This window comes from Sphaerodactylus townsendi, linkage group LG07, assembly GCF_021028975.2.
Source record: "Sphaerodactylus townsendi isolate TG3544 linkage group LG07, MPM_Stown_v2.3, whole genome shotgun sequence".
NCBI classification, from domain to species: Eukaryota; Metazoa; Chordata; class Lepidosauria; order Squamata; family Sphaerodactylidae; genus Sphaerodactylus; species Sphaerodactylus townsendi.
The window spans coordinates 99,757,905-99,774,637 of record NC_059431.1 but is presented as its reverse complement, the minus strand read 5'-3'; the positions used below and the strand labels follow the sequence as shown (position 1 = coordinate 99,774,637).

General features: G+C 44.6%; 1 protein-coding gene across 2 annotated transcripts in view; it reads right to left on the bottom strand.

Annotated features, from left to right (window-relative positions):
• The window catches only part of LOC125436802 (stimulated by retinoic acid gene 6 protein-like), a 53,815-nt gene that overhangs the window by 3,348 nt on the left and 33,734 nt on the right, over nucleotides 1-16,733 (bottom strand). The window contains exons 8-18 of one of the 2 annotated variants that reach the window (XM_048504115.1): nucleotides 15,682-15,752; nucleotides 15,194-15,217; nucleotides 15,106-15,151; nucleotides 14,432-14,573; nucleotides 9,898-9,973; nucleotides 8,644-8,725; nucleotides 7,096-7,144; nucleotides 6,893-7,010; nucleotides 4,985-5,104; nucleotides 3,551-3,714; nucleotides 2,900-3,037 (exon numbers count right to left, since the gene is read on the bottom strand). In XM_048504115.1, the coding sequence (XP_048360072.1) occupies nucleotides 2,900-3,037; nucleotides 3,551-3,714; nucleotides 4,985-5,104; nucleotides 6,893-7,010; nucleotides 7,096-7,144; nucleotides 8,644-8,725; nucleotides 9,898-9,973; nucleotides 14,432-14,573; nucleotides 15,106-15,151; nucleotides 15,194-15,217; nucleotides 15,682-15,752 (1,030 nt within the window). Of the gene's footprint in view, nucleotides 1-2,899; nucleotides 3,038-3,550; nucleotides 3,715-4,984; nucleotides 5,105-6,892; nucleotides 7,011-7,095; nucleotides 7,145-8,643; nucleotides 8,726-9,897; nucleotides 9,974-14,431; nucleotides 14,574-15,105; nucleotides 15,218-15,681; nucleotides 15,753-16,733 lie in introns of both variants that reach the window. The other variant, XM_048504114.1, reaches the window with a different exon arrangement.

Here is a 16,733-nt window from a genome sequence, read left to right as displayed (position 1 = left end):
GGCCTCTGGGTGAGGCTCAAATTGTAATGAAGGCCAACAACCAGCTAAAGATCTGGCAGCTGTGAAATCTACCATAACGACGACGACGACGACAACAACAACAACAACAACAACAATAATAATACACTGTATTTGAAAATTTTATTTAAAGCATTCTTCTTGTAAGCTTTGGATCTCCATAGGCAAGACTAGCCTTATCTGTGGCTAGTATTTGGATGGGACACCCCCAAGGTATTCTTCCTCCTTACATGCACTAGCTGCTTTATCTCCATTATTATTATTATTATTATTATCATCATCATCATCATCATCATCATCATCATCATCATCATCATCATCATCATCTAGCTCCTTTTTTCCTTTTTAAAAATTCTACTCATTTTATGTACCTATGCCTTCCCAATAATTTCTTGTTATACAGTATGTAAACGTTAGGCTGCTTTATATCAGATCACCCCCACCCCACCCCATTACCAAGGTTACTTTTCCCTGCACCAATGCTACACCTTCCCATTAATTTATTTAAAACATTTCTATGGCACTTTCCCAGCCAACTCAGGGTTCCCTAGATGGTGAACATTTAAACAACTCAAACATTAAAACAGAATTTTTAAATAGAAATATATACAAAATATTTGAAACAAGTAAAGCACACAAATGCATGCACGTATATACACACAACTAGGTGAATAAGAGTTAGTGAGGGAATGCCAAACCAAACAAAAAAGTATTCACCCTCTTGCAGAAGACAATGACAGAGGGACATAGACAAATCTCCCTAGGAAGACAGATCCAAAGACCTAGAAAGCCCTTTCTCAGATTTCTAGCCTCAGATTATAGGGGCAACTGAAGCAGGGTCTCTGAGGGTTACCTCAGGGGAGGTTCACATGGAAATAGGCATTATGCATTATGGGGAGACAGAATATCATGGAATCTTAATTTACAACTAAAGGTGTTAACTTTTTTCTGCTTTCCCATCTCAAAGCAACTAGACTTCTTGAAAGTCAACACTTTCTCCACAGTGGAAAGTAAAGAAGCAGCGTCCACTCCACACATAGAACCATTCCTTTCCTGACGCAACTATCATCGCAAACCTCTGGGAGGGCAAATGGGCTGATGGAGGCACCCCTGCCAGTGGAGAGGGCAAAGGTGCTGGCGGCCAGGTACTTTTCTGTGGCAGCAAAACCTGGAAATGGGTGCCATGTATAGAAGAATGCTGGTGAGCAGGGAAGGCGACCAGGGTGTTCCCAAGGGTGGAGCCAGCATTAGGGTGGGAACGCATAAATTGGGGTTTGGAACTTACACCCAAATGTGTAGCACAACTCAATTTAGCTCAGTGGAGGTCTTCTAGGTGGCGGGGGGGTTAGTTGCCTCCCCATGTCACCTGAAAGCCCTCTGGGGGAAGCTGGGTGACACTGCACTGGCGCTTTCTCTGGTCGCCTTGGCCTTTGGGTTGGGCTGCCTGTCCCAACTAAGCTGTTATGTAAATTTGCACAGATTTGAAAATACCTCATTCACTTCATGTTTCATTTTGATGAAGAGACAGAAATATCTCATTGTTTCAATTTTTCCAGTAACCTGGAAAATCTGATGGTAGTTTTAATCTGATTATCATTTTAATGTGTGAACAGAAACAACAGTGGATAACCATCCCTCTAACACATAAACTTTTCTCTTGAAAAATGCTGTTTGCTTCCATCCATAATGGTTCCACTGAATTTCAAGTATCAGAGGGAGTGAGGATTTACAAGTTGAGGGGTGTGAAGTGCACTTCAAAACAGTAAAGAACACTTCATGCCACACTGCAATCGCAAGTTTGATACACACGCGAGATGAATGTAGCCCTTTGTTAATGACACCACATGAGTCTGAGAGGTTACATCCTGTGACAGGTTCATGAATTTGAGTGATCAATATTGCACCTTTAGAAATAATTTATTGCATATGGGCACTTTAATATGATGGCACTGATGAAGAATCGAAAACGCCTTCTAGCGCATAGCGTTCTGCTCGTATCTAAGGCGATGCTTATTATCAGTGTGAATTGAGCGGCTTGCACTGCATGATTGAATACATCTATAAGAAGTTGTGACTCGGATCGCATTGCCTACAATTAGTGCTTGTCAAGCGATTTGTACTGCTTAGCTGGATATACTTACAAGGAATTGCGGTTTGGACCGCGTAGAAGTTTTCCGAGAGGAGTTTGCTGCTGCCGGTGCGGTTTGTACCGCCGGATTTAATATACGCAAAAAAAAGCTGTAGCTTGGACCATCCAGAAAGCTCTACGGCGGAGGAGATTGCTTTCTTCCCATTCACTTGCCACCTCACGCGCTGGTTTTTCCATTCAGCTACTCCTGGTGCGCACATCATTCATGAAAGGTCTTTGAATTTATGAATGGACTGAGCACTACATGATAAGTACCATTGTTTTGTACCAACTTGTATATGAATGTATACTTAGTATTGATCACTATAAACAATATTGTTACACTTTACTTCCTTGTATTGTTGGCAAGTTTTTTTTTAGGGAGAGAGGCTCCCTGGTTTATGTGTATCTTCTTATGGTTGAAACTGTGGCATAATTTTTAAATATGGGATATAATTATGAAGATTTAGTTCATAAAGGTGGCTGCCATCCCCCACTAGAATAGCCAAATCACACAAATCAACAGAATGTTCCACTGAGGGAGCTCCGTTCATCTGAGAATTAATCTGAGAGAACACTTGGGTGGGTCAGGATAAAGATGAGAAAAAAATTAGGATGAGGAAAAAAATAGGATGAGAACAAAATATGGTACACAAGTTTATTTTGTGGCAACAGAGTCCCTCTCCTTCCTGAAACACACAAGGTCACAAACAGATGACAATTTAACTTCTAGCATACTGGGACACAGCTTACCTGTTCCCATCAGCTTAGTCCCGTCAATGTGATGCTCTTTTTCTTTGTTTCTAGTAACAAGGATGTGGCAGAAGAAAACAAGGCAGGGATTCGTATGGTAGTGATCCATGAGCAGCATACCAACCCATGTCTTGAACCCTGAAGAGAGAGAATGGTTATTCCCTGATACACATCAAGTCCATTATTTTTCGGACCCTAAGTGTTGAAGAACTATGGTTTATGACCACTAAGTGGAAGGGCAAGCCATTATAAATTGAATATACCAAAACATCCCACACCCACACTTAAAGAAGAAGAAGAAGAAGAAGAAGAAGAAGAGGAGGAGGAGGAGGAGGAGGAGGAGGAGGAGGAGGAGGAGGAGGAGGAGGAGGAGGAGGAGGAGGAGGAGGAGGAGGAGGAGGAGGAGGAGGAGAAGAAGTTTGGGTTTATATCCCCCCTTTCTCTCCTGCAGGAGACTCAAAGGGGCTTACAATCTCCTTGCCCTCCCCCCCTCACAACAAACACCCTGTGAGGTAGGTGGGACTGAGAGAGTTCTGAGAAGCTGTGACTAGCCCAAGGTCACCCAGCTGGCATGTGTGGAAGTGTACAGGCTAATCTGAATTATATATGCATAGGTGCACTGGAGAACATCTAGGGCTCCCAAACACTTACCCGTATCCCAGGCTTCATAACCTTTGGGCATGACCGTCCTGTCTATGCGTCCAATTAGCCAGGTACCCACAGCAACGCTGCGCAACAGCCTCATCAGACAGGAAAACAGGCCAATCACCACAGTGTAAAAGAACAGAAAATAGGTGAAGTTCTGGTATGCCTTTCTGCAAAGGAACAGAGGACACAAGTGATATATTTCCACCAATACAGTCTTATGCAGAGTTACTCCAACCTACCTCATTGATTATAATGGGTTCTGACTCGGCAAATTCCACGCAGGATTACACTGCACAGCCCATAAAATTTGGAGGCAGGACCAAGTGAATTTGCTTTTATTGTAAACCAAACATGATTACGGCATTGGACCTTGCTGGTTATTCTAATAAAGTCAGTGCCTTAAAACTAGTTGACAATATTTGACTGGTCTACCGATAAAAACATTTCGGTCACTCCAGTACCTAGTCCTATACACACACAATGTTTATTTTTCAACTTCATGAACTATCCGGGAAGAGATTACCAAGACAATTAGCAACAAAATCCAATAAAGAACAAAACATAACAAAAACAAAACAAGGTATCATGACACTATCCAAAATTAAACAGACAAGAGTCATAACGGCAGCCTTGAAACAACTGCAATTCCCCATGGGTAACCCCTGTCTGGAACAAGATGCTTTCTGGTCAAGTGAGTTTCTCTGGGCAAGGAATTATAAAGCTACAACATCACTGCTAAGAAAGCTCTGCATCTTTTGGTTACCAACCATGCCTCAGAAAGCTACAGTTTCCTCAGACGACCTTAAGGTACTGAGACAGGGTTCAGAGAAATGTACTGAAAGAGAAAAGCTTTCATGCAAACAGAGCCCAGCCCATTTCGAGCTTTAAAGGAACATACCAAAATAAACATGCAAATGAACACGAGTATGCTGCTAAAGGGGTGACAGGTCTTCCTCAACATGTACTGCTTTTTACAGGTACCCTGAATCTATGAGCTCCCCTGAATCCATGAGCTCCAAGCAGTGGAATAAATCCAGGGAATTTATGAGAGGGAAAGAGCCTCTCAGCAGAGGTGGAGAGGGGGAAAATGGCACCCAGGGCAACAGCTGCCCTGATGCCACCCTCCCCCCGGCACCCCGTGCCCCCACCACCTCCTCACTGCCTCAACCTCCCTTAGCTTAGGAACAGCCTGGTGGGGCTGGGTTGAGGGGAGCCTACCACAGGCTGCTACTCGACCAGACCCTGCCAGGCTGCTCCTTCAGCCGGCGGAGCCTCCACAGGCTGAAGGAGCAACCTGGTGGGGCCAGGCCAAGGGGCAGGCCGTGGCAGGCTTCCCCCACGTGATCCAATAGGGGCACCCACCGTCAATTGACCCCCACCCCACCCCCACCATGTCTCTCTGGTAAATACGCCACTGCCTCTCAGGAAGGTACTAACCTGTTATCAAGGGCCAGTGGTTTTTGCTTGTCTTCTGGTGAAATCTTGGGCTGGAGAAAGAACCACGCTGCCATGTAAAGCTGAAGCTTCTTGATCAGCATGACAAGGACAAAGGTGAGGCTGAAGCAGAGAAGGCAAAACGAGAGAAAGAGAGAGAAAGAGACCGTTATGGGTAATTGGAAGTGGATGCTATCAGATGCTCTAGAGGGAGAACCAAGACTGCCCACTTCTTCCCCAGGCCCCCAAAGTCCTGTTCTTGCGTAGTTTCTATCCAGTGTTTCTATCCAACTGTTTTTATAGACAAGACGTACAGGCATCAAGGAGAGAACTGAGCATGTGCACCTCCCGATGTGCTTCAGTTGCTCCAGCCCTCAGGCTAAAGATGACTGCCTGAGCCCCCACCATCAACAGGGCAGAAGGCTCTACTGCGCTTTCTCGCATGTTGCATTCATTTACCCAGAAATTATCTTCCCCCAGATTTAAAAGCTGGGTAGGACACTTGCTCTTTTGGTGAAGGGTCACCTCCCCTCCAACAGGTTAAAAATATCCTTCATCAGTGATAGCGCTTGAATTGGTACACAGTTCGCTGCACGGTGCCTTAGTGTTCATGCACATGCCATTTCCTTGCATGTGCACTAGAAGCAAGATACATCCATTACCCCCTTCAAGCAGCAATCCTATACATGTTTTCTTGTGTGTAAAGTCCCACTAAAATTACAATGTCAACTCTTGTTACTTGCAACAAGACATCCTCAAAATACCAAAGCGGGGAGAGGGATGGATCAGGGACGGTAACAGAAACATGGATTGTTCCTAGTAAATACAATGGAATGTACAAGTTTCCACCCGGAGGCTTCTTTGCCGTTCTAGCTACAGCAGCCCAGTCTAGCTTTGTGATAGCCTGCTTTTAAAAAGGAGCAATACCTTATCTCTTAAGTTCTGGGAATTCCTGCAGTGAGATTAGCAAAGGATACCTCATTATGGTGTGATAATGTTGCTGTTCTTGTATATATTCCATAATACACACAAATGCATCATGCCTGTACAGTTTTCTACTAAATTCTTCTCAGAATCCAAGTCTACAAGCTTATCTTAGAAACACTTGTCTAGCTGTTGTAGCATGTGAAGAGTCTGTAGTCACATTTCATGTGTTCCCACGCACAATTTTAAAGCAGAGAGAGATGAGGGGTACAGTTGTCTTTCACTGATGCCCCCAGTCCCGTGAGATTAGCAACTTTCTTTTGGTCCCTGACCAGTTTACTTTGAAGAGGACAGCAGTTGTGTGACTTGCACAGACCTGGGATGAGGACAGACCAGATTATCATTTGGGCAGGTTTTTAAGGCCATGGAGAGGAAAAAACTGCTATTCTGAAGAAAAGTTTGTAATTATACCCTGCCTTCCTCATCTGGAAGGAGTCTCAAGGTGGCTTACAAACTCCTTCCTTTCCTCTCCCCACAACAGGCACTTTGTGAGGTAGGTGTGGCTGAGAGAGTTCCATGAGAACTGTGATAAACTCAACGTCACTAAGCAGGCTTCATGTACAGGAACAGGGAAACAAATCCAGTTCACCAGATAAAAGCCTGCTGCTCATGTGGAGGAGTGGGGAATCAAACCCGTTTCTCCAGATTAGAGTTCACTGCTCTTAACCACCATGCTAAACTGATTCCCTGGTAGTTGGTATACTAACAGGGACTTAGATACCTCAAGAACTTTCAGCATCTTAAGAAAGAGTTCAACATTTATTTCCATATTATACCATCTGGGCCAACAGGCTCTCACTGAAAATTATATCTTTGCCTGGTTCTTCTTTCTACATTCCCAGGGAGCAGGTAACTTCTCCTTCCAACACTAACTCTTTTTAAACTGTATAGCTGTTTTTATACTTTTTACCACACCAAGCTACTTACATCGCCATTCCCCACTTGTCCAAAAGTTGTTTCCACTGGCCATGGACCATGGGTAGAATCACAGTGTATGTGAAAACCATGCCAGCCACCCACTGCACCACATGCATCAGGAGATACCCTAAAAACAAGAGACAGGTTGTCAGGAAAAGAGGGAAACACCCAATAATTCGGACCAAACTTCCACAACGTGAATCTTTACATACCCCACAGTGTGTATGCAATCTGCCAAGAAGAATATCTTGCCAGTGCCACCTATTGGTATTTAAAAAAGAAAAAAACAGTTCATGTATGCAGAAATCCAATAGTCATAACACAGAAGCAAAATATATTCATAGCACCTCCAAGGTGCAAACTAACAGCATGAGCGAGTCTCAATATCAGGTTTCAATGTGAGGCCGGGGAGACTGCAGGAGAACAGGATTCATAGCAAGATGCAAAGGACTTCTTGTACAAACAAAATTGTATTGCATTTAAAAAGATGAAGATGAAGAACAAGTGTTATGATTCTTTTAAGGAGTCGATTCGATTTCGAATACCTTTAATGGCATATAAATAGTTTAACATTAACATTGCAAGATAATAACAGCCTTTACAACTTCTGACGAGTTAAAATAACACCATTTAAAAATTTACCCACCGCTTCCAACAGCTCGTCGTTGTGGCTGTTTAAAAGATATATAACCTTCTGTTTATCTGTAATGCCTTCACTTCCATGCAGGAAGGGGATTATGTGCTTCTTCCTATCTATCTCATAAAAAGGACAATTCAACAGCATATGAGATACTGTTTCCACAGAACCCATGCCACACGGGCATTTCCTTTCTTTATGTGGGATTCCAAGGTGGCGTCCAAGGCTAAAGGAAGAAGGCAGGGCATTACACCTACCGGTAGCTACTTTTAAGGAGTCCATAACAATAAGTGGTCTAAATAATGCACATAAATGCACTATGTGCACATTCTTCTCTGTTGGGGAAAACATAAGAAGGGCTCAAGTGAAAATAACATCTGCCACAGCCCCTCTCCAAACTATACCTTCCGATCTCCATTTTAGATACCTGCTACATCCACAATGCAGATTATGTGATCCATTTCTGGGCATCTCATGAAGGCACTTTATGAACATACAAACTCTCCACCCATTACACACCCTACTTTTTGACAATGCCTGCACACCTAGGCTTGCAAACACCAGTATGCACAAGGGACTTGCTCAAGTAGGAAAATTAACCCACAGTCCAAAGGCAGGGATCCTGACACTTTTCAAGTGACTGGTAGAATATTTTTGCATCTGAGGTCTGTTCCACAGTGAACATATATTCCCTTCGGGTCAGATTCGTGCTTGTGCACATGTCCCCCTCCCCCTCCTGAACATATGGTCCCACAGATCAGATCAGTTTTTGAAACCTGGCAAAATGCAAATTCTCTACCCCCACACAGGGAAAGCAAAGAGAATCAGCATGTATTTTGCTTTCCTCAGGTTTCCTCACTCCTCCTGGGTTTTTTTGCCCACACAACAGCAGTTTCTCCCCACGCATGGAAAAAGAAAGCGGGAGGCGGGTAAAAAGGCAGCTCAAATTGGCTGTGTTCACTTTGCAGCACTGAAAACAGCAAGCTGCAGGAAAAACCAGCTGCAAAGCACACAGCCATTAAGTAAACACTGCATGCATAAATGGCATAATTGACTCAAATGGAATCCAAGTTTACAAAGTCAGCAGTGGGAAATCTTCTAAGGACCAAGAGTGAAAACTCACCGCACTTAAAGAATGTGAAACGGTGGAAATGTCTGTTAAAAGAAACTCCTTATTGCCAACCCGCAACCTCTTCATGTGTTTTCTGGGGGGAAAGAAAGTGGGTTTTTTTAATAAGGGACTGGTGAACATCAAACCCATCACTGCCCTTAAGACTGCCTTCATACCTCCTGTGCAGTACCCCAGAGGTGAAGTTACTAGGGGGGCGGGGGGTAAGGGTTGCACCGGGCACATGCCTGGGGGACGGGCAAAAAATCACCCCCTCCAATGGCACCCCCACACGGCACCCACCCACCCACTTGCATGCACGCACGCACACTTACCTTTGTCAAACAGTGCACACTGGAGAAGCGGCCTGTTCCCTTCAGGCTGAAAACAGCCTGGTGGGAACTACATTTCCCAGGAGACCTTGTGAGCCCCAGGGTCTCATGGGAATTGTAGTTCCCACAAGGCCGTTTTCAGCCTGAAGGGAACAGGCCACTTCTCCAGCCTGCACTAAGGTAAGGGGCGGCAGCGGCAGGGCAGAGGGGGGGGTGGGGCGGGAGAGAACCAGATTTGTTTCCCTTCTCCTACATTCCTGCTGGGTGACCTTGTGCTCATCACATTCATTCAGCATTCTCTCAGCTCCACCTCACTCACAAGGAGTCTACTGTGGGGAGAGGAAGGGAAAAAAGAGTTTGTAAGCCCCTTTGAGTCTCCTTAAAGGTGGGGTATAAATCAAACTCTACTTCTTCCTGCTGGTTCTACTCACACTGACAGCATCCTGTGGGCCCAGAAACCTAACTACTTGAGGTCAAACTCTCAACTGACCTACAATATCAGAGCCTGACAGAAAGAACTACTTAGCCACTTCCTTTTTTATTTTATTTTGTTGGGGAAAGCATGAAAACATTTTGTTGTCTGCATAAAACATTAAGACTGTGGACTTCTTTGCTAAGCAATGATCTCAAACTTCAAGTTGCAAACCTGTTTATGACTAGCAAACTATGGATTGGCACGAGCTCCAGCAAGTGAAAATGTCCATGCAGGCCTAATGCCAGCTATAGATAGCTCTGAAAATAAATGGGAAAGGGGAATGCTCATGCAAGAGGCAGAGGGAGGGAATGGGATCCCAAACCGCATTTCCACAGGGCAATCCTGTGCGGACTTATTCCAGCCTAAGATCATTGGAGTAACTCTGCACTAATTATTAATGAACTAATTGTGTTTAGGCAGTGGGACAGCATTAGGCCCCTGCAGCCCAAAATATATCCATACCTGTAGCAGACTAAGATGTGGAACACATATGTGACACATGTCAGAGCAGAAGTAACGGTGGCGGTTACCCAGATACCTGTGAAACAAGCAACCATCATCTTTATTCAAGACATTCTCCTGGCGCCCCCACACTACCATCCCCCACACTACCATTCTGACAACATTCTGACATCACAGACATTAGAGAGAATGAACAACTACACACTCCAGAGACAGTGTTCAGTGTTTCACTTGGGAATACAAGCATGGCAAAGGTCATTCAGGGAGTCTCGGAGAGCGAAGCTACACATTATGGGCAGGACAACCTGAGGACACCAACATCATTTTAGATAAACTTAAAGGGGGTGTAGTGGTTAAAAGTGGTGAACTCTAATCTGGAGAACCAGGTTTGATTGCCCACTCCTACACATTAAGCCTGCTGGGTGACCTTGGGCTAGTCCAGGGGTCTGCAACCTGCGGCTCTCCAGATGTTCATGGACTACAAATCCCATCAGTCCCTGCCAGCACGGCCAATCGGCCATGCTGGCAGGGGCTGATGGGATTTGTAGTCCATGAACATCTGGAGAGCCGCAGGTTGCAGACCCCTGGGCTAGTCACAATTCTCTCAGAACTCTCTCAGCCTAACCTACCTCATAAGGTGTCTTTTGTGGGGAGAGGAAAGGAAGAAGTTTGTAAGCCTTTTTAAGACTCCTTAAAGGTAGAGAAAAGCATATAAAACCCAACCCTCCTCCTCCTCCTCCTCCTGTAAAATTGCCCCAAGGCCCCACTGGGTCTGCAGAGTAACAGTACCATGTGACCTTGTCTATTTAAAAGAGGTACGGATGTGCGCCCACAAGATTGCCTCGTGCTGCTGAGCCACTGGCCTGATCAGGACCTGTTCTGCCACTTCTGTGTTTAAGAACTGAGAGGCAGTGTGGTGAAGCCATCAGTGCTGGACTGGAGCCATGAAAACACAGGTTCAAATCACAGCTCACTCTGGAGCTTAGCAGCTGATCCTTGGGCATTAATTCTCCCCAGTCTAACCTTTCTCATGGGGTTGTTGTGAAGGAAAATCGCACGGGCTATTCTAAGCTCCTTGGAAGAAACAGGAGGTAAAAATTATAATAAGCAGAGTTTAGCTGTGCAGGTGTAACCAAACAGCAAATCTAGGTTTGATTTGCCAGTGGTGACTCTTCAAGGGGAATTCAGGTTGCCAAAACTAAGGCTGCGTCATATGGGCCAATTATGCACAAGGCATCTGCTGTGCAGTGGGGGCAAATGTCTGTCGCAGCAAGATTTCTTGTATGTATTTCCTCAAGGCCCACTTTCACTTTCTAGTCTCCCTGCAGCAAGTGAGACAGCTTGTGGCACAAATTTAACTTTGCTTTGCTGCCAGAGGGGGAAGATTTTCCAGTGAGGACAGCTTTGACTTGGACATGTTCCCTCCACCCATGGCCAACCTGTCTAGATCCACCCTTCCCACTCTTCATACAGCTGTCCATGCCTTCCCCCTCATCCCCCCCCCTGCTATTGGCTCCTTCCTTCTTTTCTAAAACACTCAATATACTGATATAACAGATTTAGCTTCTGCAAGGAACAGCACAAGCAGGAGTTGTTTCTGGCTCCAGCCCATCTCCCTGGCTCTGCTTCTGCCCTCCCTGATGATTGAGCAGGTGGGCTTTTTAAAACCTTTTTTCAGGCAAGCTTCTTTTTTAAAATAAGCCCCTCTTCCATGGCGGCAGCAGGAGACAGGCTGAGAGACAGAGTGTCTAAGGAGGGTAGCGGGGGGAATATCAGCTCTATAGTATTGGGACTACTGTGTATTATGAGATCTGTGCCTTTAAGAGGTGCACAGCTAAGAGAAACCAGGAAACACAGACCTGTTGAGACTAGTTGCAGGGAGGACTGGGCTGCCTCGTGTGTAAACAGAGAAATGCAAGGAAACCACACTTCAGTCCCACTGTGCAGCTAAAAGGCCCAAGGTAAGAGTTCCATGAGCCATGTTCTGTATATGGTCATGTTCTGTATAAGGTGGCAGTAAAGGAAAGTTAGCATTTTGAAAATGAAAGAGAAAGACACGCTGATGGGTTGCAACTGACTCGTGGCCACCTAATCCATGGGGTATTCCAGGCAAGAGAGGAGGAAGTGTGGTTGTCACTGCCTTCCCCTGCATAGCAACCCCATTCTTCTCTGGGGGTCTTCTATCCAAGTACTGACTGTGGCCAACCTTGCTTAGCTTCCAATGCAGCTCTTTCCAAAAGCAGCAGTGTACCAAACCTAGAAGTGCCCCTGGAGACACCCTCACTACTTTCCTTATTTAAATCTCAGTTGCATCCTTAGTTAGAATGGGTTTAGTTGCTTTATGTACAGTATTCTGAGGGAGAGAACCTTAGTTACACCCTGTCCCTTTAAGAAGCCCTCTAGAGGCAAGAGCACTATAGCATTCTTATTGGTTAGCAGTTCCTGTTTTACAGTCTGTTTTAGTTCAGGTGTCTGGAGAAGGCTGGAGACAGCAATATCTCAGACCTTTAAGGTGTTAGAGATCCACAGAACTCAGAGTTAGCAAGTTCCAACAGAACTGCAAGGACACAGAGTCCAGTTAGAGGACACTGGGAGAACTCAGAAGAAGTAAGCAGCGCAGACTTCCTTAGAAGCAGTTAAGGAAAATTTGGTGTCTGCACGTTCTTCAAACCATCTCCAATCATTTCCAACATCACAAAAATTATTTATTTAGTTAAGACTTCATGGGAGGAGTCAGAGTCTTAAACTTTCAATATTATTAAAATGGGCCCTTGAGATTGTTACTTATTTGTCACAATGGGATTAAACACACGCTCTGTTTTCTGAAAGCCAAATTACAAGGCATATGATTTGCAGCTTTACAGCTTTAGGAACCTGAACAACTCACTGACCACAAGCTTCCGTTTATTTAGCAACTACTCTTTGCAATGTGGTCACCACAGACTTTGTCCATAAAACTGCATTAGTCTTGGTCCCCTCCAACCAGGCTTTTAAGCAGGGCCCAGGCTGTGGAAATTTTCCAAGGAAGCAACACGTGGAAAAAAATGGAATTTTCTTCCGCTTCCTCCATTTTACTTCCAGTAGCCATTTCTTCCTTTGAACCAGTCAAATAAGAGTCTTTTCCGAACAATATTATTTCCAGCCCACTAATTAAGCATTTACTCCATGGAGTTCTGCACATTTTATCTCCTGTAGGGTTCCAAAAACATTCTCAAACACTTTTTGCCTTGTTGTTTCTGAAAACATCTTAACAAAGCTGAAACATTTTCAAACTAGTTTCCCTCACAGTGTGAATATAACTGAAACAATTTTTCTTTCCCAGCAACACAGCAATCCATTATCTATACCACCTGTGCAATCGCCCAATTTCCCTTTTGGTTTTTGCTCGGCCATTTTTTCAGCCCCTCACGTCAGTCCTTTCCCCCTCTCCCCTCAATTTTTATTATTTTGTGAGCTTTCTCTCTCTGTCTGCCTTTTGACCATTTTTTTTCAGATCATCAAATCAGTGAAGCAACAAAGCATCACTACACCACAAGCATCGGGGAAAAATAACTGCCAGTCAGGAAACAGCGTTCTGAGGAGGAGAGTTTGCACAGAGTTTGAGGTAAACGATGGAACTGAAAATACCTTTAAAATGGGGTATGTGCCATGTGCGGAAAAGGTCAGGGACAAATAAAGAGGGTGTATGTATGAGAGACAAAGAGAACTTGTACTCTTAGTTGTGCAAAAGAGGGAAATTAGCTCTTGTCTGAGTGGATATCATTATCTATTTAAGTATTTCTGGCCCACTTTTCTCTCCACTAGGCACTCACTGACAAAGAAACACAAAATTATATTTTAGGCAAACGATGAACAAAAATAAGGAATAAATTGAGTCATGTGGCCTTTGTAATTGGACGATAGTCAGAATCTGGTCCAAACAAGACCTCATGTACTTCAGACGTGTGCTATTGTCAGGAACTGTCCCCTGCTCCAGACATGTTTCAGTTCTATGACATTTACTTTCCATCGCCACAAAACCAGTATGTCTTCAAATCCACAGGCCTCCTTGTGGTGAAGTGGTTAAGAGTGGTGGACTCAAATCTGGACTTGTTTTCCACTCCTCCACATGAAGCCTGCTGGGTGACCTTGGGCTAGTCACAGTTCTTCAGAACTCTCTCAGCCCCACCTACCTCACAAAGTGTCTGATGTGGGGAGAGGAAGGGAAAGGAGTTTGTAAGCCACCTTGAGTCTCCTTACAGGAGAGAAAGGTGGGGTTCAAATCCAAACCCTCCTTCTGCCCCAGTACTTCTGTTATATGGGGACCACTCCCTAAGGCCGGCAATAGAAAATGCTTTCCAGAAGGACGACACTGCTAAACATTTCCAAATGTCAGTGGACATTACAAGGATTTTTAACTAGAGGCTGAAGCTCCCTCTGATGGTCACAGAAAACCAGAAAGCCATGGCATCCCTGTCACCAAGGAACCATCAACAAGCCACACAAAAATATTGCAAAGTTCAATTCAGAAACACAGAAGTCATCATAGCTGTACCTTCAGCAACTTTAAAAAATTCTTGCACTGTACTGAATAATTCCGTTGCGTTGAAACCAGCTGCAAGGAGCTCAGCATTTGGTGCAGATCCTGTGATGAGTCCTTTAAAAAACCTATAAACCATCACCTCAGCCATAACAGTCTAGAAGTCAAATGGAAAATAACAGCAAAACAGGGTGTGAATATCTCAAAAGAAGAATGCAACTGAATACATACACACAGATTTCTGAGGCAGTGTGTTGGAAGGTATGAACACTTCATGAGCTAAAGATGGCAGTGAAGTGTCTACCTTGATAGACCTATGGTCAGATTCAATTATAAGGACTCTTCAGTTTCACATGACCTAGTTACAAGGTCATTGTAACATTACTGATACTGATAATTACTGATAATATTTGTGAAGCATTTTGAACTCTTCCAGTTGGTCTATAAATGGTACTGTTACGGGTACACGATAATGATGCACACATGGTGCAATGCAAACCCTAAAACCTGGTCTCTAGAAGACTTCCAGATCAGAGCCCGACAGCCGGCCAAGGCCAGCTCTATTCTTAGCCGAGGCAAGACAGTAATTAATAACCTTATGAATTCCACAGCAGGCACATCAGAACATCTAAGAGAAGTAGCAGCCAGTTCCCCACTTAGAGAAATGTGCATGCAGGTCCTTCACGTACCATATAAAGGCAGATGAGGACAACCACCATCGTGCTGATCATTCGGCTTGGGAATCGAAAATAAGGGTCCCATTCATACAATTTTCGCCGAATCCAGGATTTCTGAGGTGGCCTGTGGGTAGGTATAAACATAAGAGCAACAAGTTCAGTGGCAATAAAAGGCAGTTCTTCCACCTCTTCGCAAGTCCTGATTGTCTACAGAAAAGCATTTTTTAACAGGCTCCTGAGTGTTGAGTTGCCTTCTAGCTTTCCGCTTCAGCACTTAATGTTGCAGGCTAGTGCAGGGGTCTGCAACCTGCGGCTCTCCAGATGTTCATGGATAATTCAGCCATGCTGGCAGGGGCTGATGGGAATTGTAGTCCATGAACATCTGGAGAGCCGCAGGTTGCAGACCCCTGTAGACCAGCAACAATCACACCCACACCCACTCTCTTCACTCTGTGTTGAATGACTTGGATCTCTCCTCCCTGTTCTAAAGAGACTTCAGTCAGTTGGAAAACCAATATGAAAACTTTAGGCAATAAGCTTATTATCAGCTTAAAAGGGAAATGCCCCAAAGAACAAAATGACCCTCACTGTGGTGGCGGCTTCTTCAGCAGATGCTGGACATGTTGAATTTGGTGAACCTCAAGGAAATTAGTTTCTTCCTGTGTGGGAAAAGAAGGAACAGTTGTCCCAGGAATTACACATTGACTGTTATGGGTTTTCTGGGCTCTGCAGCTATGGTCTGGTAGTTTTTGCTCCTAACATTTCGCCCACACCTATGGCTGGCACTTACAGAGGCATGTCACAGGAAGATGTGTTTCTCTCTGTGGCACAGCATGAAGTGATTGTGTGGCAGGATATGCATTTTAGAGCAAAAACTACCAGACCTCTGCCAAAAAGCCCAGAAAACCCACAACAACCAGTTGATTCTGCCATAAATGCCTTTGACTATACAATTACACATTGCCTTATAGGATTTTATGGCCGCACCTACATCAGGAAATCAAAAGCATAATTTTTATTTATTTCATTTCTTTAAAAGAAGAAATTGAGTGCATCATATATTCACAGGACAAATGCAGACATAACAGTTCATGCTGGTTCATGAATCACTGGGAGCTTGGCTGGTCCCTTGCCCTTGAGGACAGTACAGAGCTGGGACAATCTGCACCTTGACATTGATACACTTAGGTACTGAACCAGGAACCCCAAGCAGCCACTGTGGGGATGCGCCCTCAAAGAAGGAACAGGGAACTTGATGATAGTGAAGGAGGAGAAAGGGGAGGAGGAGGAGGAGGAGGAGGGGGAGGGGAAGGGGAAGAAGGAGGAGCAGGGGCAGGGGGAGTGGAAGGGGAAGGGGAAGGAGGAGGAGGAGGAGGAGGAGGAGGAGGAGGAGGAGGAGGAGCTCCAAGGTCTCCCAGCTGGCATGTGTTGGAGTGCACAGTCTAATGTAATCTAAGGAACAGGCTGGGATGTCATACCTTGAAAATGTGGGCTCTTTATAAGCACAGGGATAATTTACATAGAGGTTTTTTTGGGAGGGGTTGTGTATTTTAGAAAAAATTCATCAAAGTTCAAGGCAGAGCCAGAAGTAATCAAAGTTCCCATGTCACTATTCTAGGAATATCAGTGCTGGAATCAGA